This window comes from Micrasema longulum, unplaced genomic scaffold (genome assembly GCF_059751315.1).
Source record: "Micrasema longulum isolate JH-2025_06_02 unplaced genomic scaffold, ASM5975131v1 h1tg001776l, whole genome shotgun sequence".
NCBI lineage: Eukaryota > Metazoa > Arthropoda > Insecta > Trichoptera > Brachycentridae > Micrasema > Micrasema longulum.
This window is the reverse complement of record NW_028278951.1, coordinates 121593-148611: the sequence shown is the minus strand read 5'-3', so window position 1 is coordinate 148611 and position 27019 is coordinate 121593. Positions and strand designations below refer to the sequence as shown.

The window sequence follows — 27019 nt, the reverse complement described above, 5'->3', positions numbered from 1 at the left end:
CTCTACGAATTATTAGGTGCGGAAAGGGAATGATGATGATGATGATTATGATGTTGTGAAATTGATTTAATTTTTAATTGTTTTACGCCTACAATATGTTCAAAAAACTAGTATTTAAAAACCACTCCTAATGTATGAACGAAGGTGTATTTTATTTTTGATGTTTGTAGCACTTACTTTGTGGAACATTATTATTTAATATAATATATTAAAATAAAATCATTTTGTTTTTATGTACCGTTGAGAAGATTTTTATACATTAACAATTATTCAAATAAAATTTTGAAAGATTTACCGGATGACATAAAACCAGCATTTTACACAACCAATAATATAGGAAGTATCCTAAAAAACACTAAACAAAAAACGGATAAATTAGATCGATTGGGCATTTACAAGTTGATGTGCCATGACTGCAAGTCATTTTGCATAGGAAAAACATCACTTTCTTTTAAAACTAGAGTTAAAGAACATATGAGATGTCTTAAAAATAATATTTTTTCTGAGTTCGCTGAACGTATCCTAACAAATAGCCACTCATTCAACTTTGAAGATGACATCGAAATTTTACATACAAACAATTATTTAGAAATATTGGAGATTAGAAGGGCTGTAAATATTTTTTTAAATATTTTTAATAATCAAATAAATCTTTGTAATATATTAAGTCCTATATTAAATGCGTTTCCTCTCCCTAAATCCACACACAAACCCCATCTCCTCTCTACTTCCATAGCCACGCTTACTCTACCCTCACTGTGAAAATTTTATATATGTTATGTTAGTTTGTAATTAACGCTGAAGAAGGCATAGTATTGCCGAAGCTAGTTGGTTGTCAAATTATAAAAATATAAGTGGTACATTAAAACAAAGTGATTTTATTTCAATATATTAAATAAGATGTTTTTATTTATTGGGTCGGCGTTTATTTTGTAGAACTCCATATTTATTATAATCTCAGAGTAATAAGTCCTTAAGCTCTATTGCATAAAACAAAAGGGTTCCTAATTTTTGGTTTGACTTTAGTTTGGTTTTTAGTTTAAACATTAAACGTGTAGTGGACGGTTTCGGTTTGCATTAGCAATTTTAAACCTAAGTACCTACGACCCGTTATATTGCCGTAATATGCAGCTAACTTCGTGGTCAATAATCATAGCATGATTTTTCTCCGTATGGGCGACTCTATAAGTTTACAATCGTACTTGAGTTTACTAATTTTATTTGTTCCAATGCTTTTTTTTTTTAATAAAAAAATAACAGTATCAGTATACTCAATTCAGTGTTTGATTTGAATATTAAGATTATAAAAGTATACCTAACATAATTCTTTTATTTAACATTTTTAGTACCAAACAGTGAAAAACCGAAAATTTGATTCTCAGATATAGAAATATCAAAAAGTCTTCAACAGAAATATTTGTGACTTATAATTTGTGCACTTTTTCTAGTAAAAAAAAGGTTTTTTATGAGTACTCATTTTTAACACAACATTGTTTAAAAATACCATGATATCATTATGCTAGAATAATTTTCATTTTATTAATAATTTAATGCACCTGTAATTATTATCATCATTCCCATTTCTGCACCTAGCAGTGCATAGGGAACTACGTTTGTAAAACAAATGCAGCTTATTTCGATCATCTATTAAATGAAGCTAAGGTGATCAGTCCTACGCTTCAGGGCCTAGTCCAGGAACAATGAAGTATTGCAGTTTTAACAACATTCAAAATTAATGTTTTGCGTCTATCCTTATACAAATCGAACCGAGGATCTAAATAATAGAAGGCCAACCACTACACTACACGGACTTATCCAATCTATTTTATGATTCAAGATTTTTACTTAAAAATAGCAGCCATCTGAGGTCCCAGTTCGATTTCATACGCAGAACTGTATTCTTTATCCGCCTGGATAAATGACGATAGAGGTATGGGTTTAAAATAGTCCAAAGTAGAAAATTTGTTGCAACACAGAGGGAAAAGATTTTTGAGATGAGGATATGGAAGTCTAGGCATTTACAGGGCTTATGACCTGTCATTGGCTGGTTTAAGTGGCCACTTTACACACAGTGAAACCTTTATCACGTGGGTGAGATTCACCCGGCTGAACTAATTCACCGACTAGGCAACGTCTGAAAACAATTTTCCAATTTTTATACTTCTCCTTTTACCAGGTACCAGGTTAATTTATGTATGATTTCATGGATAATTTCATGGATGAATCTCGCGCACGTGATAAAGGTTTTGGCTCTTTTACTTCACAAAAGTCTACAGATGGAAGAGTTGTGGAAATGTCGATGTTCAAACATAGGCAGAATGGTGAATGTTACAGTTTGTAAAGTGGCCACTTAAACCAGCCAATGACAGGTCATAAGCCCTGTTAATGCCTAGACTTCCATAATCCGTTCTCGAATTTTTTTTTCCCTTTCTTTTGCTACAATTTGAAATATGAATTCGCTAGGGAGAAAATCCAGCCAGTCTGCAAGCATTTGGACATACACAAAACATTGTCGCACTAGAAAAAGCTAAATAAATTTAATGTATTATTTTTTCTATGCTCTATTTATTTTTTAAACGATTTTCCTTTTATAATGTCAAGTTGACAGGCATATTAATTTAAAATCTGTTTAAAAACATGCAAATAAAATTATTAACGACTCGGGGTTTTAGATCTCAGCTGACATATTCAAGCAACTTGTATAAAGTAAAGTTTGTCTTAGCTTTATGTGAAATAGATGGATATATCCGTTGAGCGCTAACCGCTTCAAACGGATTATTGCACACAACTGTGGAATCTTTTAATATCCGCTTATATCAAATCTCAAATGATTATAATAATAAGCATAAATAACCACTCCTTTTTTAGCACATAAAAGCATTTTCATTTGTAACGCTCGAGCGCACTGATGTGTGAATCTACTTAATCAGGTGTCAAACGCGAACTGAAAATCAAAATGCATGAAAATAATGAATATTAATTGCGAGGGGTCAGCCGGGTACCAAACAATTAAGACTCATAAATATATTTTTTTAAATACAATTATAACATCCAATGCATATTAAAAATTGTGTGTAGGTATTAATTTAAATGGTGTTTACAGGATTGCTGAATTCTCAAAAAGAATTCGATTCGACAATAAAATAAGTATTTGTGTTATAAAAAGGTGTATTTGGAATGCATTTATATGTAGACTTGGAGGGCATCCAAGCAGTTGAAAATATCTAAATAAGTGTGAGTGGTAAATCCGTTTACGAGTATGATCTCTCGTATCATTTGTGTATGTGATAAACTGCAATAGATTTAGACATGATCTCTGTGGTAAGGCAATGCGTCAACGTAACAAAATACATGTATGAACCAATGTTCAAAGTTCCATACTCAATACATAGCAAAATATATATATATATATGCCTGTAAGTGGCGTATGACATCATATATTTATATATTTAAATGAAAATTAGGTTTTTGAGTACAAAATTCTGAAAAATATTTGAAAAGGGAAATCTGAATGCGATAAAATTTAATCTATCAAAATTTTAATCGATTCTAGATTACTATACTATAGATGCTACTATACTACAGATTACCATAGATTATATTATCCCTTTTTTCAACAATGTTGTATGTCCAAATGCTTGCATTGAAAGTGGCCACTTAAACCAGCCAATGACAGGTCATAAGCCCTGTAAATGCCTAGACGTCCATATCCCTTATCAATAATGTTTTTTCTCTCTGTTTAAATAAATTTAAATATTTCTTTTTTGTTTGGATTTTTTTGAGGAACACCGTAAAGAATTTTTTCGAGTTTTTCAAAGTTCGAGAAGCTTTTGAAATCAAACGTCTGAAATAATAGTATTGATAAACTAACGTGTAGAACGAATGGATGACAAAATAATGGTAAAACATATATTTATGGCTAGAATGAATACTAATGTAGGACGTGAACAACTAAGAAAGACGTGGCATAATCAGATAAATCAAAATCTCAAGTCTGGTCACGCCAAAAGCAGACACAACCGAAGGATATGTACGACAAGATATATGAATGTGAAAGAAGCTAGGAATCTATGTCCGGATGGACGTGTGTGGCGGTCCATCCTCTCTGCCTACCTCTACCGGGGAAATGGCGTGATGGTTGTAATAGATAAACTAATGTTATACGTAATTCATTGTTGTAATTAATAGATTATTTATTGTATAAATAAAACACGAGTGATACTTTAATCCACAAATTTGGAATATCCAGTGACCGGTTTCATCGCTTTCGCGACATCTTCGAGACTCGAAGATGTCGCGAAAGCGATGAAACCGGTCACTGGATATTCCAAATTTGTGGATTAAAGTATCACTCGTGTTTTATTTATATAATAAATTACAATGAACTTCCATCAAGAATTTTCACTTACAAACTTAGATTATTTATTGATCAAACAAAAATGGTCACTCGATATTAGTGACCCCCATAAACACTTTAAGTTATATTTATGAAAGATATATCATTAATGTCCTAAATTAAGAGTAAAAAATATTTAATCTACGATATTTCAAAAGATAAAAACGTATGAAAAACTTTTTAAAAGGTAAAAAAAACCCTTTAACGATTTGAGAATAATAACTCAAATTGAATTCTCCTAAATAGGTGTATGAAAAGGTATTATTCATGAAAAAAACGTAAAATCAAAAATGTTCACTAAGTTGAAAACTAACTTTATTTTTAATATTTCCGTGACATGTGAAGTATTTTTCACTGTAGTTGTGTATTGTTGTTCATGAGTGAATGAACACGAAAAGCAATATATTGAGATCAAAGTTATTTATTTTATACTTTTTCAAAAATTTTTGTATCTGGGCGAAATTAAATACCGACAATTAGTTGAAATAGCAAAAAAACTAATATTTCATTCAAGAATTACCCCAAAATGTACCTATCGAAAATATCAATAAATGAATGCTCCTCATTTAAACATTCGTGGTATAAAAAAATTATCCGTATACATATTGTGACTTTTGGAATAACTGCAGCTTGCCCACCAGATACTGCACACCGCATCTGAGGACAAAAGTCTCCTTGGCGGTGCCTGCATACACGGAAATTTACTCGTTGTCAAACGAGAAAAGCTGCCCGAAGGAGCTCTGGTAGCTTAAGCGTCTTTGTGCTGAAAGAAAATAATAAAGAAGTACATAATATGTACTTCATTGGATTGAGAAAAGAGGGAAATGAATTCTTCACTGACTGGGATTAAATTGATTGGACATGATTAATACGCCGAAATGATTACAAAACCTTTTAAAAGCCTTGAAATTCTTTTTGGAAGCCACCAAATCTGTATATCCGACAGTACCTATATAACAGGGCCACGGATAGTAGCGAGAAGCTCCATTCGGTAATCATAGAGAAGGGGAAAGGGACAAACCACAGGATGTGTTCAGAATATTGGTTAGGATATCTGCAGCAGCACGAAGGGGAGTAAACAATATTAAAAACAAATAATTTTTGATTAAATTTACCATGACCTGATAAAAACTGCGTAGTTCAGTGATCGGGGATTACCCAAGAAGATTTTAAGCGCTGACGGATTGAAGGAAAAAAAAGAAAGGTAACCCTCCCTGAAGGGGAAGATTCCCATCGCGATTGCCAAGCATCAAGAAGAGCATTTAAAGACATTTTTTTTATATTCGATTGAGACATTCCTTTTGTTGGAAGTAACTGCAATAAAATATTATCGTTAAGTGGATACATGCTTGGTACACAGTTCCACAGGTACCTATGTAAAGTTGGCGACTAACAAGGAACGATCTGGCAATAGATAGCTGCTAAAGTTGAATGAAATCATCGCCACTGTAGCGAGTGCGTGGGACGGTGAAGCGAGACAATACTCTTGGTCTACAGAATATAGACATGGCTATTTATACCCCGGGACGTGATCCATAAATCATTAGCGGAATATAACTTGTAACATAACATTTTTCATCCAGCATGAAGGTCGATACTGGTTTGTACAATGGATATACAAGATAATGCAACAATAGCATTCAAAATAAATACAAAAAATATGCAAAATACTGCATAAGTTGGACCAAATCAAAAACATGCTTTAAATATTTGCTTATTTCTACCAAACTATGTTGTTACTGATTGTAAAACAGCTCTGAAACACGTTAAAATAAATATTTTTAATGCATTTCTAAAGGAAAACTATTTTTTCTACTCTACTCTCGTACTCTCTGCATACTTTGAATATTCATAAGCTTATTTATTGTGTATGCAGATAATTGTTGAAATTCCATATTAAAATTTGGTAAGATATCCAAAATAAAACACTTTTATTGTATTAAATTTTACTTTTTTTAAAATATATGTGACGCGTTTCGTCTTGTTAGGACATTATCATTAGGTTCGATACAATTGAATCCAGTAAAAGTGTTTTATTTTGGATATCTTAACAAATTTTATTATTTTAGTTTTATTTTATTTTTTATTTCATTTATTTGGATAACTAACAGCTATAATTATGTTATATATATATATGACAAAACAAATAACAAATAAGCCAATTACAAGTTTTCACAAGTAGCATCACAGTAAGTTAAAAAAGATTCTCGAACATAAAATGAATAGTAATTAAATGTAAATTTAATAGAAAAGAAAAAATACTACGAATTATTTCGAAAGCAAACGCCGTACGTCATTAAGATTATTTGCAAATATTTTTTATAATACCTACTATATATTATCAGTCCTTTCTGGGTAGATACTATCGAGCACGTGGTCATGGTCCAAAGATAAAGCATTGGAAAGTTTCTGTCGGCCAGTATTTACATAGCCTCGATAAACACAGCCCTTATCTGACCAATATATATACTGGTACAGATTGGTCAAGAATCATCACTACTCATTAAGACTTAGTTACGGACAGTTATTATCGTTGGGTTCACATCAATATTTTGTTCTGTATTTACCCACAAATAATTTTAATAAACTTAAATTAAATTCAAGAAGGTGTACGAGTTAATTCTAACCCATCCAACCCGTGCACGCATATTACAAAATCTATGTTAAATGATTTATTTATTACATTAAAATTATTAAAAGCTCGCCATAAATATGAATTTTGCCTATAACTAGATGAAACAAGAGGTATGTGAAGAAGAGGGTTATTTCTTAAAACTTTGGAAGGAATAGGAAGGGAAGGAAATTTGGCGGCCTCCGTGGTGTAGTGGTCAAGACGCTTGACTCACACACGGAAGGTTCCGGGTTCGATTCCCGGTGAGAACACAAAAATTAAAATGTGATTTTTCTCAAGCCTGGGTGCTCTGTGATGTAATTCACCACTGTAATTAGGCCTCCTGGCCTGTTGTGGTGCAAAAAAAAAAATGTTAAAAATGTAGAAAAAAAAAATGTAGAAATATTGATAGAAAGTTTGCATAGTAGTTCAGGACAGTCAATTGAACTAGAGGCAATTAAATTAAATAAATTATATCGGCTATTTCACGACGTTTTTGCAGAGGCAAAAGGTGATGTTTTTTATATATATAAATATGCTGGTCGGATTTAAACTCAAGTTTCAAGTTTTTATTATTAATAATGATATTATTAATTAGCTAACTTTCCTAGAACAAGTTTGATTTGCTATAATACGTAATATTTAATTTTGTCTTGTATTGATTCGTCACAAAATTCTTATTAAAGTTCCTTCGCATAGACTCAGAAATAATGCAATTCTGTTCCTCGGTCATCACATATCTAATATGTATTAAGATTTCCAGATACCTCAACCCAGAATGATTGGACTTGTTAACAATAAAACTATTTAATCAATTCCTTACGCCTGTAATCAACGTGGATCCCATAATTTTTGTTCATTATGTTTATTCGTCTTTCCTTTTTCTTTTATTGTTTTGTTTCTTGTTTTGTGCTACTGTGTACATAATTGTCTTTATCGTTATAATATTTGTTTAAAACGAACATTGTCAGGGATTTTTTTAATTAAAAAATAAACATTATTCAAATAAATTAATGAACATTTATGATTAATAAACACCGGTGTTTTCAACAATGAACTGAAAACTAAAACTATCAAAACTTCAATAACGTGTTGCATTTATGAGAGACTTCTTGTGAGAAGCAATCTTTATATTCCACCATATTAAATTTATTACTTTGAGATCCGATTAAGAAGGGTTTTTAAATTCTGAATTTGCTTTCAACTCGACTTGGATATATCATCCACACGTTTTATAATTATTTGGTAATGTAAATACATATTCATTAATTTGCTTTATTCTTTTTTTAGCGTAAGTGGAAGGTGACGCTATAATTTTTCTCTAACAATTAAATATTCATCATAGTCCAGAACTCGAGTAGAGTAAAAAAAAATTTTCTACTACAACAGACCAGGGAAGCCAATCACAGTGGTAAATTATAGCACATAATACCCAGGCTTGAAAAAATCTTATTTGAATTTTTATGATCTCACTATTTGACTAATAAACACAATCCACGGTTCGTTGAGTTTGTCTGCAACGCAGAATGTGACAATTTGTATAGTTACTAACGTCGCGTCATAATAATATTAATACATATACTATACATGTATTTTAGAAAATATTTTTTTATAAATTAACCTTTCGGGTCGGGAAGAAAGCATAAAAATTATTAAAATATTTTTCCGACTAATCTTTTCAATAGTAATTCACATTTGTAATTACTTTTCCCCCGTGCAAACAGCAAACATTTCAATTCACTCGCTCAACAGTTTAATAATTATCGATACGTTAGCCAGTTCGCTCGTGTGCCTCTAGGAATTTGGTAGATTATTTCCAGCAACAACCACAAAATTCCGGATTCGTGCGTTAGATTCAACATGCATTCTTCCTCCCAAATTTCCGCTAAAGGGTTGGAAGATATTAAATAAGTGTTATTCAACGTGAAGCAACGAGAGGAGCGCGATGCCATATAGCATCCCCTGGCAACCGTATTTTATAAAAAAAGGTATGAATTTCGCAGAAAACTCAAAATTATACAACACAGTTTTGTAAACACTATCATGACAATTATAATAAGTCGCGTTTAAAGCTATTTAACTGGGGTATTCCTGGTACCCCCCTCCGGATTTTTTTCACGCATGCTCGGAAAGGTTGAGTTAAAAATGTTTTTCAAAAAGTGCAACCGCATTAAAAAGAATAATTTTATTTAAAAGAAGAAAGCTAAAATTAAAGACACATTTGTGGGTCTTTCACTATCACCTTTCTTCTTAAAATTGTACTACACCAGAAATAATACAACCATTTTAATCAAAACCGATATACACATTCGCTTTCGTCACATATTTCACAAAAAATACAATATAAATCAACAATTGAACGTAGTTATACAGAAAGCCGCCAGCCATAGAAAAGTGAAACTGAGATAATAGCCATTTTGTGAAAAGAGTGAATTTTAAAATGTACACAATAGTTTGAATGTTTTTGACTTTAACAAACGATAAACAATGAATCCATAAGTTTTTTATATATCATAAACAAGAATCTTATTGTGTATTTGACCAGTTAAAAAGATTTTTAAAGTACTCTAAGATTTTTCTAGTTTTGTGGGTGTTTTCGGCAAATTGAGAAATGCCGTTTTTGTGATCGACACATTTTCCGGAGGTGATTAATACAGTTTTTTATATGAAAGCGGTCTAGCTGTTTATAGCAGAACATAGAATCGATCTTACTGCACCCGATAACCCCAATATCTAATTTTTCCGAAATTGTGGACTGGCTGCTTTCTGCATAACTACGTTCAATTATTTCTCGTTAAGAGATTTTGTAATAAATATTTATTTTATGATTGGTTTTTCTGAATATTACACCGAAGAAAATATGCAGATGACGGTCAATTAAACAATATCAAGAATCATACAAACGCCAATATTTTTTTACAATACTATTAAGGAAGAAATTTGTTGAATAGGTATTTTTTGTAGATAGTTGTTTTACTGTCACTCCCTCGCAGATGCCTCCTCGACATTGTGCTAAAAAGACAAATGCACATAAAACCGATTGTGCCCAACTCAAATCGACAAAATTGAGGTCTCACTGTCCCGTTTTCCACACCCCAAAATTAAATCGATTGGGTTTTTTTTAGAAAAGTATCAAAATAAAAATTTCTGTGTCTATACTTTTCCGTTTTTTAAAATGATTTATTATGTTTGTGTACCATACGTCCAAAGATGGCAGATAACACTGTGCGCTTTTATAGGTTTTTGGATGCTCCTAGCTCCCATAAGAAACAATTTATCGAAAAGCAAAACCATAAAGACACGACAATGGTAAATATCTTTTTAGTGTGTTCTAATGCTATAATCCAGGGAGAATATACGAGAATGCGTCTGTATGAAGAAAGGTCAGATCGTGTATCCTCTTATAAAGTATATTTGATCATATCCTTGACTCAGCGGGTGCTATTGGGTGCTATTAATTACAACTTCTGCCAGCATTTAAAGTAAAAGAATCGAGAATGTCCATTTCGACCTTTTTATTTCTCTGGTCGGGTACAGAAATACGACATCCGGTGAAAATACTCACACTTGGTGAAGAGATTCCCGAAATAATATTCTGAAGTGGAAGTTGGGGGAGTCTGCAGTCTGCAGTCCGCACATATATTAAATTCGTGTATGGTATAACATTACAGGGCGACCTTTGAACTTGGCCGCGTTAAATGAATTCGAAACATATGTGAGTATAAATCTACCATTCCAGATTCCAGTACGAATTACCACTCGGCAATTGGCAGTTGGTTATGGCTGGTTATGGTGCGGTAGATCATTATGATACAATTCTGGACGATGATGCATAATTCCAGCGAATATCAATGACCCAGACAACGAAAGCAGGGCTGACCAAAATCCAAACACCAAGGGCTAGTTATTTTTTCATTGGTAATAGTTAAAAATCATTTATTGAAAATTGTTAAAACAGTTCAAAGTTGTAAAAAAAATCTGTTTATTTATACCTAGTCAAATCGATTTTCCCATGAGAAAAATTGAAACTTTTAAGACGTTGCTTTTACGCAAAGCAACTACATTATTTGCAGTAATACGAACTAATGTTTTACATTCCGATTTTATGTGTATATTTTGTATAAACAAATAAGTAAACAATTGGTTTCAAGAAAATATTGTTTAAAAAAGCAAATGAAAAGTATGTTTAATGAAATTCAAAAAAAAAAATTACTTTTCTGAAATAAACCGACCATCACGTCGTTTTCTCGCGGGAATAGGCATATCACTTTGTCGTTGTATACAAATCTCGCTTCCTCAACATTCATCCTTTTTCTCATGCACGCACGCCGATTATTACGACTTTTAACATGTCCTTCTTGTTTATGGATGAAATAATAATAGATTAAATTAGTGGTATCTAAGTAATATTTATCTCGAAAACTCAATCATCAAAATCGGTTACGTACTGGGCGAAATACATTATTTTTGTTGTTTGTTTTTTTGAAGTTTTATTTTAGTACTTATTGACTAGATGTAATAAATTGTAAAAATATTACAGCTAAATAAAAAACAAAACATATTTGAAGTTTTTTCGAAATTATTTCAATTTAGGGGGCCATTTTTTGATTTTATTGAAAGAGATTTAAATAACTTACTTTTCTTACTCGAAAACACTCTGACGCGAATAAACCGTAGGAGACGTATTGTCTTATATTTTGGAGGTAGATCAACATTTGGATATACTTAAAATTTTGTTTCGATAAGATTGTAACTAACTACCCAAGTCATTTTAACCCACGACGCGACAGTAGCATGTGTCACAAAAGTTTAATGAATTGATTAATTACATCATTTCACGCTACGTAGCTGTGCCAGTGATCCGACAGTACCAACTGAGATGGGGATAGCAAGGTTTTGCGCCAGCCCTGGGAATGATGCACGCATCCCAATATATCACGATCGACCACGATTCATCAGAAATTCTAAATTTAAATCTATCACTTCAAAATACCGCCATTCCGGCGAGATCATTTTTCGTCCGGAAATAAATTTAAAAAAAATCACAGAGAGGTAATAGATTTTATTTAGACTGTGTCGACTTTAACCAATTTTTAATGGTTAGTCCGTGTCCGGGCGAATAAAAGAAACAGTTCTGTACGTGAAATAGAACCGAACCCCTAATCGAGTATTCCAGGCTGGGTGGGTACTTTCAGGTAAAAATCCTTAAAATAGAAATCGAATACGGATTATTCCATCTGGTGGAGTAGTCGTTAGTACCTTTGCCTACCCCTAATGCCCGAATTAGGTCTCTGAAGCTTTTCCCGATAATAATTTATTTTGAAATTTGTTTTTACAAAGTATTATTATATTACTTGCTTTTCATTTATATTGTGAACCTAAATGTTATTTTATTTATTTTATTTTATTTTTATTTATTAAGGAAAAACAACAGTTGTTATATAAGAATACCAAATATAAAAAAATAGTACATACATCCAGTTAAAGTTTTTCACAAATATAATGAGAGAACATGTTACACAGTAAAGAGAAAAATAATATATTATATAAGACATGAGAACAAAAAAGAGCTCTTAAGAAGGTTAGGGGATAAGGAAATAGAGTGGAGGAGTAGAGGAGAGGGATTTTTATAACATAGTTGACCAATTCAAAATGTTGATATTATAAGGATTATAAAATAGCTCTAGTAATGTGACCTCCCGCAAAACACAAAAGGTTTTGTATTCATACATTTGCCAAACTAGATTAGGATAATAACAAACGTAAATGAGGAAGTACAGAAGTTTAAAAAAAATTGTTAAAAGACTATTAAACTTAGCCAAAAATTTTATTGTTCATTTCTACGTATCGTATTATCACAATATGATTTTTTAAAGTTTCGTTTTTCTAAAATTACTCCGCGCATGACGTCTCAAGTTCTCTCCCGTTTCTTCTCGGTGAGTAATCCGGAAATCTTCCACAACTCTCTTATCATTGGTTGATTCATATTAACTAGTGACGTCCTTCAAAGAAGTTCGTTTTTATTAAATATATATTTTTTTAACTTTCGCACATTTTCAAGAATTTATGCCTTACAATTTAATGGTCTTATTTTCACCGCACGTAAGGAACCATTTTTTGTATCCAATTTCCTATGGGGCTGAAGTTCCTTATTCAATATCAGACATTTATTACTCACGTAATAATGTTTCAATGTATAAAATTTCTTAATTTGTGATTTTGATATAAAATCAAATATACAATTTTTATTAACATATTACAACAGAGATGAAGAACATTTAAGAGAAGGTAATATATAAGTCTAGGCATCTACAGGGCCTATGAACTGTCATTGGCCGGTTTTTTTGTATTTATTTATTTACAATTTTTAAAAACCCGTTAGTTAGTTCAGTCATCACGTGCTTTTTCAGATTGATTTTAAATTTGTCTCCAGTAAAAGCAGTAAGGTAAGTCGTTGTAGTGTTTAAGTCCATTATGTAGTATTTTTGACTGTCCTGTGTTTGTCTTTGCTTTTTCAATATTATAGTGTTGTTGTTGTCTGGTGTTATATTTGTGTATGTCAGCATTTTTGACTAATATTATGTCGTCGTCTTGTATGTTTCCCAGTGTTATTTTGTGCACAATTTTTAAGATCTCAATTTTAGTCAAGTAGTTTATGTCAAACTGGTGTGTTTTAAGTGGCCACTTTACACACTGTGTAACATTCACCATTCTGCCCACATTTGAACTTCTATATTCCTTCAATTCTTTCATATGTTGATGTTTGTGAAGTTAAAGAGCTGAAACTTTTTTTTATGCGGGTGAGATTCATCTAATTGAATTATTTCACCTGCATACTAGGCAACGCCTGAAAATGTTATTTTTTCAATTTCTATACTTCTTCATGGACCAAGTGGATTTATCAACAATATTTTGAGTTTGTCCAAATTTTTGTAGACAAGGACTGGATTCAACTGCTGTTTATATTAACATATTACAACAGAGATGAAGAGCATTTAAGAGAAGGTATGATGAATCTCACCCGCATAAATAAAGGTTTCAGCTCTTTAACTTCACAAACATCGACAGATGAAAGAATTGAAGGAATATAGATGTTCAAATGTGGGCAGAATGGTGAATGTTATACAGTGTGTAAAGTAACCACTTAAACCGGCCAATGACAGGTCATAGTCCCTGTAGATGCCTAGACTTCTATATTACCTTATTTTAAATGTTTTTCATCTCTGTTGTAATATGTTAATATAAACAGCTCCCCAGGGAGTTGAATCCAGTCCATGTCTACAAAAATTTGGACAAACTCAAAATATTGTTAATACAATTTTCAGTTAAAATTTCTTTAGCCGTCATCCTCCTCGTACAGTAATTTTTTTTATCATCGATACACTGAATTTCTATATCAGTCATAATTTATTGATGATAATTTGTAATAAATAAGAAGGCTAGATGATCAGCTTTCTGCTCGCGCCACGAATGAAACTGTTAGAAAATGTCATCAAAATAAAAAAAATAGTTTATTATTAAGAACCCAAATATCTACTCATCAAAAATTCCTACACATACGCCAAAAATACATTCTTCCCTATCTGACTGCCCTTGGGAAAGGCAAGAGACTAGCGAGCACGCGTGAGCTACGTATTTTATATGATGCACAAAAACACGTTTTTCGTTGGTAAATGATCATAAATACCTCAAGCGACGCGACGTCCATCCGGCTCCAATGATTATATCAAAAAAATGTTTAAAGACTTGGTTTGCGTTCTATAACAAATAAATATTCACTCGGTTCACCGTATATAAATTTATATGAAAATCACGGACGGTCAAATCAATACATATTCTTAAAATATGTTTATTGTCGTTATATTATTCGCATTAGTATTAAGGAAAATAATTGAAGACAATATGTTTGTAAGACTTTCAATAATTGTGCCTACAGCTAAGTAATTTTATGGCGTTTTTGACCATATTTAGGTACGATTATCTGTGTTCGAGGATTTCATATTAATATAGAAATAATAATTTGTTTTATAGATTAATTAACCGCTTTTTCTAAGGGTACATACTTTCAAAATACTTAAATAGTTTATTATATGCCAATAGTTACGCCCACAATATACCTTGTTTGCCTATTTGGCGCGCGTAAAATTTAGGCTTAACTATAATATTTCGCAGGAAATTTCGTATTGTCAGAACAGAACTATGCATATGGAATGGAGCAGCGAGATCTTTAACCCTGGTTTGCTACACGCGTTACATGGGCTGGTATTAGCTGATAGTGGTTTAGTAAAATTCAGTAGAAGAGATAGATCGGCCCATCTGTACTCTGTACGCCGCGCCGCCTGGCCGTCTTACCGGCCGAAGCTAACCGCCCGCGCTTCGTCCAGCGCTGCTGGCCTCACGCCAAGCCATTAACTTTATTCCGGCACTGGGGAAAATTAACTACAACAACTTAACGAAAAAAAACTTTATTTTAATCATATCAATAGGTCACGTACTTCATATCACAAAATGAGGTTTAAAAATAACTGGATCAATGTCGTAACACATGTATGCTAAAAATATAGTATAACATTTTACGTAATCTACCATCGCTTGAAGTTTGAACATCGCAGATTTGCAAGTATTTTTCGTAGCAAGTAGCATGTAAAAATGTGTATGTCCGGGTTCGGGCGCACGAAGAATAAATAATGTTCTTTGCCAAGTAGACAACTCGATGGCTACTCTCAGGTAAAAATCCTGAAAAGGGAAATCGAGTGGATATTTGTCTACCTCGTCGTGCAGTGGTTGTCGTTTACGTACTGTACCATGTACAAGGCAAAGTTGACTAGAAATATTTGTTTTAAAGACGTTTCCATGTATTAGCACCCGAAGCGTAAGCGTAAGACTAATCACCTTACTTTCATGTAACTGATCGAAGTACGCTGCATTTGGTGTACCAATGAAGTGCTCTATGCACAACCGGGTGCGGATAAGTCCACGATGGCGAAGTATTTTTTTTTTTGCTAATAAGGTTTTCCAAGCGTTGCTGTCACATCGTAAATTTCAAATAGAATTAGGAAAATTAAAGGATACCTACCTGTACACTTATGACATTATCGCCTTTACGCATAACATAATATATTATGTAGATGCAAATACATTCACTATTTTTATTGTCATAATATTATAAATCGCTAGCGAATTTCGTCATTATTTTTTTTTTTAAGTAAGCACATTTAAAAGTTATTCGCACGTAGGTTGTATAACGCAATTTTGTATTCCCGAAATATGTGTTAATATTGACCTAATAAAATAAGTGATTATGGCTGTAATATTATTAGCCCATCGTAAAACTTTCTTCAATCTTAAGACGACTCGAGCATTATCAATCTGTATACATATTTGCATCATCTAAAAAATTCCGATGTTTCTTAGCTGCCAAAGAATTCTTTTATGTTTTCTGAGATATCTTTCGTTATAGGTCGAATGTTACTCGTAATTTATTATTCCTTTAATGTTCGACGGGGATAAATGAGAGATCATAAGAAATTACATTGTTATTTCTCCAGCTGATTCATTACTTTTCAAGGATATTTTTATGGATCCTGGTGCTATGGAATCTTTATCTCGTGCGGGGGTGAAGTTTTACACTCTAATTTCCTTTAAGTACGGATGTAGTGTAATGAAGATTACAACTTCTTTGAAAATAACAGGCGCTAGTGGATAAAAACTAATAGCAAACCCATTATAGAGAGCAAAGGTCTTCAAAGGCATCCATTATAAGTAAGTCAATAAATTAAATTATCAAGAAAAATTCGAACATTTTTAAATGTAGGAATATCTATTCGTACATTGCTTTCATTGAAAAGTGGAATGATATACCTTTGTATATATTTTATTAAATAACCTTTTTGATTGAGCTTTATTTTTAAGATTAAATTTCTTGTTTACTAGGTTAAAAATGTTCAATCAGTTACCAGAAAGTCTCAAGGAAGCTGAAAGCGTCTCCATTTATCGAACAAAATGCTTTTTGTATATTAAGGATACGGTTAAAAAAAATGTATATTTTGTGGAGAAATTTAGGTAAGGTATGTTTGTGTTAATTATAGTGTTATACTAAACAAAATAAACTTTCTGTTTATGTTTCTGAGTAAATATTTGTTATGTATTCATGCATACTTATGTAACATTCGGTTATTATTGAATGAAATTAATAATTACAAGATTGTATCACATCTAGCAGATGGATTATGAGACTACTAACTAAGATAGTCTTCTGCCAAGGCAGTAATTTGTAAGATGTCATTTTAATAAATCATGTGGACTATTTCACCTAATAACTTCAGTCAAGTAGGAATGTGTCTACTGCATTCCCCTACGTGGATTGCATACAATCAAAGATCAATGGAAAATGTCAAATATTCTGGTTGGTTGAAACACGTAATTTATATAAAAAGGCGTATTTTATGTAGCATAATATGGAAACATGGTTTTCCTCACAATCTATATTTTGAACATATGTATGTCATTTTTTTGTTGTTTCTTTTATGCAATGGTTAATTTAAGTTATTATTCTTATATTTCGAGTTCTCAGTGTCTTATTTACGTTTCCTCCTAACAGAAAAACTGAATACGAAAGAAAACATACCAATATAGCCAGAATAGTATTCAAAATCTTCCTTCTCCCATAAGATCATAAAAGTTCATGATCAAGTTGCATAAAAAAAAACTTAACCTCGAACGAATAGCAACAGAGAGGGAAAACACTTTTGAGAAGGGAATATGGAGGTCTAGGCATTTACAGGGCTTATGGCCTGTCATCGGATGGTTTAAGTGGCCACTTTACACACTATGTAACATTCGCTATTCTGCCTATGTTAAATACACATTCCTTCTGGTCTTCAAACAACTGTAACCAAGCATACCTTGGAGGAACTCAGTGGAATAAAGCCATGGATAATATCCGCACTCCCTCATGGAGAAAAACCGAAGAAATATCTTCTGAACCCTCTCCACCATAAGTACTTCAACACACATGGTCCCCAAATTATTGAGCCACTCTCAAGTCTACTTCGCACCAACGAGTTATAAAGAATTCTCAGTACTCGTGTATTAGAAAAAATCCTGGCAGTACGCAGGACGAACCCTAACATCTTCAACGAACTACTACAAACTGTTTCGATCTGATCATTAAATGTCTGGGAACTCACAAAAGTGACGCCCAGATCTTTAACCTTTGAAGTCCGCATAAGATTCTGGATCATTCCGTAGCGGAAAAAAGGCGTTTTGTGGGCCCTAGTGATAGACATAACTGAGCATTTTGAAATATGTAATAATAATTTATTTCGTCTTTCCCCTTCAGATACGTTTATTATATCCGCCTAGAGAGTACGAAAATCATCCAAAGTTTTCACTCTCCAAAATAGCTACAAGTCATCCGCAAATAATAAAAAACGCGAATTGACTATAACTTTTTTAATATCATTGATAAAAACAGAGAACAGCAATGGGCCCAAGTTGGATCCTTGGGGGACACCTGAGTAAGTACTAAAAATTTTCAATGCAAACAAACCATGTGAAACGTATTGATCTCTTCTTACCTCATTACACATTTTTATGCCGCTGCCTTCTATTGAATAATCACGTAAAAAGAAGTTAAATAGCATTTTTAACGTAATTGAATAACAATTTGAAACATTTGTATAGAATTGATTGCTATTGCAATATGCATCAATGCAATCAAGATCACCCTGGGTTTTCAAAAAAATTGATTTTCTATTGATACCAATGAAAATCTTTGCGTTATCGGTAAAGAGAAGAAATTTGGAATATTTAAAGCAATGCTTTATAACGAGAAGAGAATAGGACCCAAGTGTGAACTCTGTGGGACACCAGAGGTGCAGCAGTAAAAAGAATTCAAGAACATATTTTTTCAAACTGATTTATAATATTTCAAGGCATTAACATTTCTTCAGGCAACTCATTGTACAGTTTGAAATCCTGGTACAATTAATTTTGAGATTGTGTTTTTCTCCGCATTGGCAATCTGATCATTTTTTCAGTTTCGTATGTATGGAATTGTTGGTTAAATTATATTTGAATATTTTTTTTTTGCTTAACTTAATCCCTCTAACTATTTCATGAATAAAAATCGCTAACTTAAACTATATTTTTTGCTTTGCTGTGAGAAAGCAAATTTATGTAAACATTATAATATTTTTAAATATATTTGTTATGAGAATTACTCTCATTGCCTTATTCTGTAGAATTGGAATGTTTTTGATTTCCCCTTTTATTACACAAAAAAAAGTAATGATTAACAGTAATTTAAATATGGATACATTATTATTTTGTAGATAAGAGTACTAGTGTTTATATCTATCATATTTTTTAATCACCAGAGGAATGGACACTAGGGTAGGATAATTCTAATTGCATCCTACCATCTTCGTTTATTTTGCGTTGAAGTTTTTATAGGGAAATACCACTTTTTTATTTACATTTTTAAAATAATAAAGGTCGATGAAATACCGTCCAGTAAAATTCCCTCAAAAACGGTCATTTTATTGGCCACGCCGCTAATACTTCACGATTCATGCATATTTGTTCCTAGCCAATGAAATTTGTGTAGAATAATATCGCGTCACAACAACCAAGGCCAAACACGTCGCATTTTTCTAGGAACGTATTTTTTTTAAATTTCTATTTTACATTTATGTATGAAAACATTTCTCCACAATATCCATATTGATTTTGAAAATACAATTAATTATTCGAAATCCATTTCATATATTTTTATCGGTGCTCGTAGTATGTGATATTTCCCTATTGTCAAAACGCTTGTGAATGTACATGTTAAGAGTCTTACCTTGAAGTAGCAGTATGGTGGCTTGGTACTCGGCCAGTTTCTCGTCCACATAATCCTGTGACTGGTTGGCGATGATCTCCGCCGTGGAGGGGCCGCGCTGCTCCTCGTCCTCCTCGTAGTGCAGGGGGCGCGGGGGCTCCAGGGGCACGCCCACGCAGTCCCCGTCGTACGGGGACGAGTACAGGTACTCGGGGCTGCGACCCAGCACGGGGGACGCGTAAGGCGAGATGGACACGGAGGGCGAGGGCGAGTGTACGCGCCGGAAGGGGCTGCCGGGCGGCCAGGCGGCGCGCGGCGCGGGCTGCGCCGGCAACGGTGAGCCGCGCGGGCGGCGCCCCGGCGCGGGCGACACGAGCGCGGCGCTGTGGCGGGGGCCCGAGATGAGCGGCGGCGGCGAGGGCGCCCACGGGGACACGGACCGCAGCAAGGGCGAGGGCGAGGGCCCCCGGCCCCGCGGGGGGGGCGGCTGGCCGGACATCCCGTCTACCCTGGGTCACACCGACATCTCTGCCAAAATTATGTCATATTAGATAAGAATCAAATTTACTTCAAAATTACATCATATTGGAGTTTTTCTACTGACATTTTAAGGTTCATCTGCATTTTTAATAATATGCTGCGCAAAATACTTTTTTTTACATGTTGACCAGTTTCAATTATCCTTTCCCCTGTTTTTATTACACATATTCAAACAATTCTAAAATTTAGATAATATTAATTCTATTCATTCCCAAAAATTATAGAATCACGATTTTGATTAGCCTCCCACCAGTCAGATGATGTCGGTAATAACGAGACCCTGTCATTGGTAAAAAATTAATTAATTAAATGTGGTCAACACTTAAAAAACGTGTTTTACTTATTTTAATATGAAAATACGATTTTCACAACAGGTGTTATGAATATATTGCATGCTTACAAAAATAAGTTATCAATATCAGAAGTTAAATCTGCAAAATAAAAGAAGAAGAAAAAAAACACAGATCAGCGAAAAATTGTTCTTTGTCCTGTTCTTTTTTTCTTTGATAGATTTCTACAAATTGTAATAAAAATATTTGAACCACAAAATATTAAAAATAAAATCTTTTGATCCATACACATTTGCGTTTTTCTTTCTTATGTTTTGCAGCTATAACAGGCTAGGAAGCCCACTCAATGAAGTGCTATTAGAACTAGAACACCTAGGCTTGAGAAAAATTGCATTTATTTTTGTGTTTTCACCGAGAATCGAACCCGGAACCACGAAGGCCGCTTTTTATTACTTATTTTAATTTTATGAAATACGTTTGTACAAGACGACGAGGAAGACCAAAGAACTCCGGGATGAAGCCATGCTACAAAATCTTCGCTAGAGGGAATTTATCTTCAACCATACCGTCAAGGTGAAGGTATAACGTCTTTATCTTCCGATCATAATCGAGGCCCAGGACCATTCGTATTTAACTAACAATGAAGGTCCGAATCCATGAAGCATTTTTGTATTTATAAGCAATTTGATACGAACAAGTAGGTAAGTAGTATTTATATAGGTAGTAGGAACAGTTAAGTACATAGTGACCATGCCCTTGCTAACTAACCCACTCGTGTGACATTAGGAAGGTGAGTTCGCGTTGGTATTTTAAATTTAGGTCGCAGTGCGAACTCTAACTTGCGAGTTCCCTGTCACACGACGGACGCGGGTGTCAACTTGCCACTTCCTGGGTTTCTAGTCACTGGATATTGGCCATCTTGTGAGAAAAGTCACAAAACATTTCGTATACAAGCTGGAGCATTCAAGAGTAAAGTTATGGTCGTATCATTACGGAGCAACCATAGGCCAATTAAAAACAAACCTATCTAAATGCCTCGTTATAACGTAAAAAATATAACTGTTTTATAATAAATTGTATTTATACTACAGTTGCATTGTTAATTTACATTTTTAAAGATAGTCAGATTTAGGCCCGCACATTCTCAAAAAGTGGGTGTATATAATTTGTAAAACCTTGCGAATGGGGAGATTAGACTTTATCTTTATGTATATAATTCCTCTGTACGTGTGATGTCACCAAACTCCTCCTAAATGACTTGACCGATTTACGTGCGGTTTTCAGAGAAATATAGATCTTTGCGCTGTGAGTGTTCGTAGATATTAAAATCTTCAATATAATATGTAAAAAAGAAGTAAGAAGCATAAATGTTTTATTTATCGATCTACCGGGTTGCATTCGAGGAGAATGCATTTACAAAAAATGGAAAGATGTTGTTTATTTGTTCTGTTGGTGAGAAGAGCCGAGTTTGACATTTGCAAAAATAATTTTATATTTGAAAATGAATTATTTTATGTTTTAGAACTCAACCATAAACAAGTACCTAGGTACCTACTGAAATTCAATATTTGAATTTTAACAATTTTTAATTTATGAATTAAATCATTATCAAGTACTTAGGTATCTACTTATCAATGAAAAGTCTTTTCCCAAGCTAATAGCAGGCAAGCCAACGCTCGGGCAGGACAACGACTGTCGGGTCCGCTAGTTTATTTATATATTCAACTTTTGGGCTGATGAGTCCGTTCCTTTACTATTACGAGTACTGTACATACATATTATGTAAGTTCGTTCCCTGAGCAACAAGGAGTGTGAACAACAAGAAAAAGTAGACTAATAGTATAATTTATGCGTGAAGCGGTGAGTGGATATTCCATTAAAAGTTTCTTCATAATTAGGTGCCGGTATTCACAGTTTACACTGTGCACTGTGCACGTGTGCACGTGTAGTGCGTTGTGAAATAATTCATCATCAAATCTTGACGTACGGAAATATTCTAACTCGGTACCTATATTTTGCTCCAGAATAGATTTAGCATCACGTGTGGAAATATAATGATTCCTACCGTTTAAGAAGTTACTATGATTATCAGTTTTAGTCAGGAAAATTGAAATTCACAGTTTAGAAACCGAATTATGAAAACAGTCGCGTGGGTAATAGACCCGCAGGACCGTCTGCGTGCAAAATGTTTGCAACTTATTTAAAGTAATCATGTTTTTAATGGAAATGTGTTATTTGATCAAATTAAAATAATAAAACGTCTAATAAGCGCTTAAAATCATTTTTTAAAGATAAATTTTAGTTATGTAATGAAAAACACGAAAGTTGGTGTTTCAAATATAATATACATATTTTTTTTTGCACCACATCAGGCCAGGGGGCCCAATAACAGTAGTGAGTTACATCACGGAACACCTATTTTAAAAAAAAAAAATCATTCATAAACCCTTACGGGTACATTTAACAGAATGTTATTACTTTTCAAATTCACATTCTACTGTTAAAAATAATATTTTTAACATCTTTTGTAAAGGTTGTCTGAGTCTTTTTTTTAGTTTTTTCTGGTAGTTTATTGTATAATTTCAGTCCATGGTTTACTAGTCTCGATTGTCCTTTTCTCGTTTTAAAAAGTTGGATATGATATTTTTCTGATATTCTTGTATTGTGTTCATGTTTACTACAGTTTTTTCAAGTTTTAATTCTTCGTTTACAATTGCATCAGTGGCTAATTAATGAATGAATTTTAAGGATTCTAGCTTAAAGTGTTCAGTTACATTTAATTGTTTAGTTTGTTTAAAAATTTATTTCGATGCTGTTAGATAGGGTAGGTCATTTTCTAACTTTAATATTTTATTTTGCTGTCTTTGTAGTCTGTTTATGTCAATATACCTAGGCTTGAGAAAATTCACATTTTAATTTTTGTGTTCTCACCGAGAATCGAACCCGAAACCTTCCGTGCATGAGTGAAGCGTCTTGATCACTACACCACGGAGGCCACGGTAAAATGGTACGAAAAATAAAATTGTAAACAAAAAACACAAATATTTTTATAAAAAGTAATCGCGATAGCTAACGTCAACGACAAATGCACAAATTTCATGGAAAATCTTGCATCTGTTTGCTTCTGATAAAATATTATAGATTGATGGAAAATTGTTGGCAAATTTTATGTATTGGCCAACCATGCATTTTAGTGTACTATAAAATTAAAGGAGAAAGCAGTATTCGGCAGCTAATCGCGACTGTATTTCAACAGCAAGATTTTTACAATAATAATAGAGCTTTTCAAAATGTTTCAAACGAGTTTTAAAATACCATATTTTAATTGCGTTAAAAAAACCAACCCAAAATTTATTATATAATTGCTTACCTTATTAAATTGACGTAATGTTTTTCAATGGGGCTAATTTAATATAATTTGTTAACTGATTTGAATGCAAAATACCAAATAACTTGTTATGAAAACGAGGCGGGAAAAAAGAAAGTCTAGAAGTTTTCTGACGTAAAAAATACACGTTTTTTCACATCTTAACCTCTAATTTGACATATTTTACAAACACGTTTTTTTCGAAAATGGAACAATTTATTTTTAAACTTCAATGAGGTAGGAATGAAAGTTAATATAGGTAGGTACTCACTAATTTTCTACCAGGTTAAATAAAAAGAATTGCCAATTTTTTTTCAGATTTTAATAAATTTTCTTAAAACGCGAGATTTATGTTATGTTTAATATACCTACTTAATTAAAGGTAGTTTTAAATCTAATTATAAAAATTGGTATAAATTTATTTAAATCAATTTTTTATATTAAAGTAGTTGTATGAACATAATTTCTTTTAGAATATGTAGATAATAAAATAAGTAATAAATATATTATTTTTGCAGTCCAATATTATACTAACGTTTTTTTTTAAAAACATCTTCTTAGGTAATACTGTAAATTTATTTTTATTGTGAAGGTCCACATAGTAAGATTTATAAATAAAAAATGTAACTAAGTTATCTTATTAGTACTTTATAGATTTTACGAATCATATATACGGTTATCGGTGTATTTCTATTTCTACAATCATAAATTAACTGATAACTATTATTGATGAAAGAACGGCTAAAAAGATTTATGATGCGAATGTGTCTGGTTGTAGAAGTCGAGGAAGGCCGAGAAAGACATGGCATGATCAAGTACTACAAATTCTTGAAAGTGGTCATGTGAAAAGTCGGAATAATCGACGTGCGTGCATGAGAAGATGTATGAATGTGAAGGAAGCAAAGGAAGTGTGCCAGGACAGAGTGGTGTGGCGTTCTATCCTCTCTGCCTACCCCTCTGGGGAAATGGCGTGATGGTTAGTTAGTTAGTTAGTTAGTTATAAATTAACTAATAACATAATTTATTATAAAAATTACAAGTGCCCACTGATGAAGTTTGAGCCTGGGGGAAAATAGATACAAAAAATGTTTTCTTATGCGCCGTAAAAATTAGAGCTTATTGTACGGCAACGTTTATTGACAATATATGAAAAATATAATGAAAATACGTTTTAATAAAAACGGACGTTTTTAAAACGCGACAAGTTCTAGTAAACAGGTGTTTAGAATAGCCAATTGTGTTTTGATATATTTCCGGTTTCCGGGAAGCCATGTTTAGCGTGTTTTCACACGTACGGGTTTCACTTTTAAATGTCAAGAAAACTCACCGACGACAACTAGTGACGTCACGGGTGGAGTGATTTCAAAATTACAAAGCTTTAGAAAATCATAGCGATGAAAATACGACACATAAAAATAAAAAAATCTTTTTTTTGTTGCTTAGTTTGATTGTCTATTAAAAAACATAAATCATTTTTAAATCCACTGAACTTTCTCAATTCATTGTTTATTCATTCTCCAAAAATATACTTTGAAAATTGTAAAATGCCATTTTAGTATATTTTTGTACGATGGAAAGTATGCTTATGGTTTTTACATCCCACGTTGCGATAAAATATTTTTTTCAATTATTCGACAAAAATAACGTAAATTGATTGTATTTTAGTGATTCGTAGAATAATAATGATCCTCTTAGTAACACCTCCCTAATCAACATTTCAAAACGTTTGAATGACTAAAGATATAAATCTAATAAAATTTCATAAGCTCTTCTTAAAATCGAGATGTCATGTCGGTTTCAAACGAGATTGTTATTTTTAAAAGTGTCGCAATGCGAAGATTTTTTACAAACCTCGAAATATTATATTTAACTTAGAATAGTATATTATGTTATTCATATAATCTGATGTTTCTGATTTAAGTTTATATTACACTATAATATTATAATATTTATAACATCTTCGAAGATCACAACACCCTTATAAGTTTTTTTTTAAACATTGAACGGAAATAATACAATGTTGTCATGTAAAGTAAAGTAACATTATACTATATATCATTATACATTATACTATACAGCATCAAAGATCGGTTATTTTTATTTTTCAATTTCAAAATATAAAAATGAATTAATGTTCTGTGATTTTTTACTAATAATTATTTAACGAAGTTTCATTTTATGATAATCACTCAAAACTAAAAAAAAAAAACTGTTAGGTGCATTAAAAAAATATGTGCAAAGTTCAAACGAACATAAATATTTTTAGCGTAAATTTTAGTGCCGACATTGGTTTCATTTTATCTATTTTTTTTATAACAACTTTTGCTGTATACTAAAGAAACAAAATGTATGATTATGATAATTACTTGTTTTGAGATATATATCAATTAAAAATGCACGACCTACACAAAATTAAGTTTCATAATATTTGTTTTTCTAAATCAAAGTAATTCATTACATATATTGGCACGATCCTACCTCGTTTAACACTGGCGTAATATCGCAATCCACGTCCGCTCACGTAATGGAAGCTTTCGTTGAAACATATAAAATAACGCATGTAGCGAAAAAACTATTCGCTATCGGAAAAGTTATTTGGCACAGCGAAGCCCACGCTTCAAATATCGCACTTGGGTCATTTGATTTTTCTTACGTCAATCGGATTCGTGTAATTAATACATCACATTCAGAAATAATAATTCCGCGACACGAGAACGAGAAAGAGTTAAATTCGCTGCAGTAAACTGCATCGCTGCATCATTATTTATAGGTTAGTATGGCATGCCGGCTCGGGGTTCAACCAGAACTAGAGAGTTGATTAGAGAATTTGACTACATTTTGTTGAGTAATTTTAAAGCGGCTTTCGTGCGATAAATTACGACTGGCGTAATCGATTTTAATCAACTCGCGAAGAGAATATTCGCTTACCAACTATAGATTAAGTTTTATAAGTCGTGGCGCGTCGATCGAGGAGACGTCTGCGGACGTC

General features: G+C 32.7%; 1 protein-coding gene across 1 annotated transcript; it reads right to left on the bottom strand.

Annotated features, from left to right (window-relative positions):
• Positions 1 to 4986: 4986 nt before the first annotated feature.
• On the bottom strand, positions 4987 to 27019 carry LOC148274029 (uncharacterized). The gene is made up of 3 exons (XM_088237725.1): positions 26959 to 27019; positions 19855 to 20361; positions 4987 to 5081 (listed from the first exon to the last, which is right to left on the bottom strand). Exons 2-3 carry the CDS (start codon positions 20330 to 20332, stop codon positions 4987 to 4989), a joined length of 573 nt encoding a protein of 190 aa, XP_088093851.1. The 5' UTR covers positions 20333 to 20361; positions 26959 to 27019.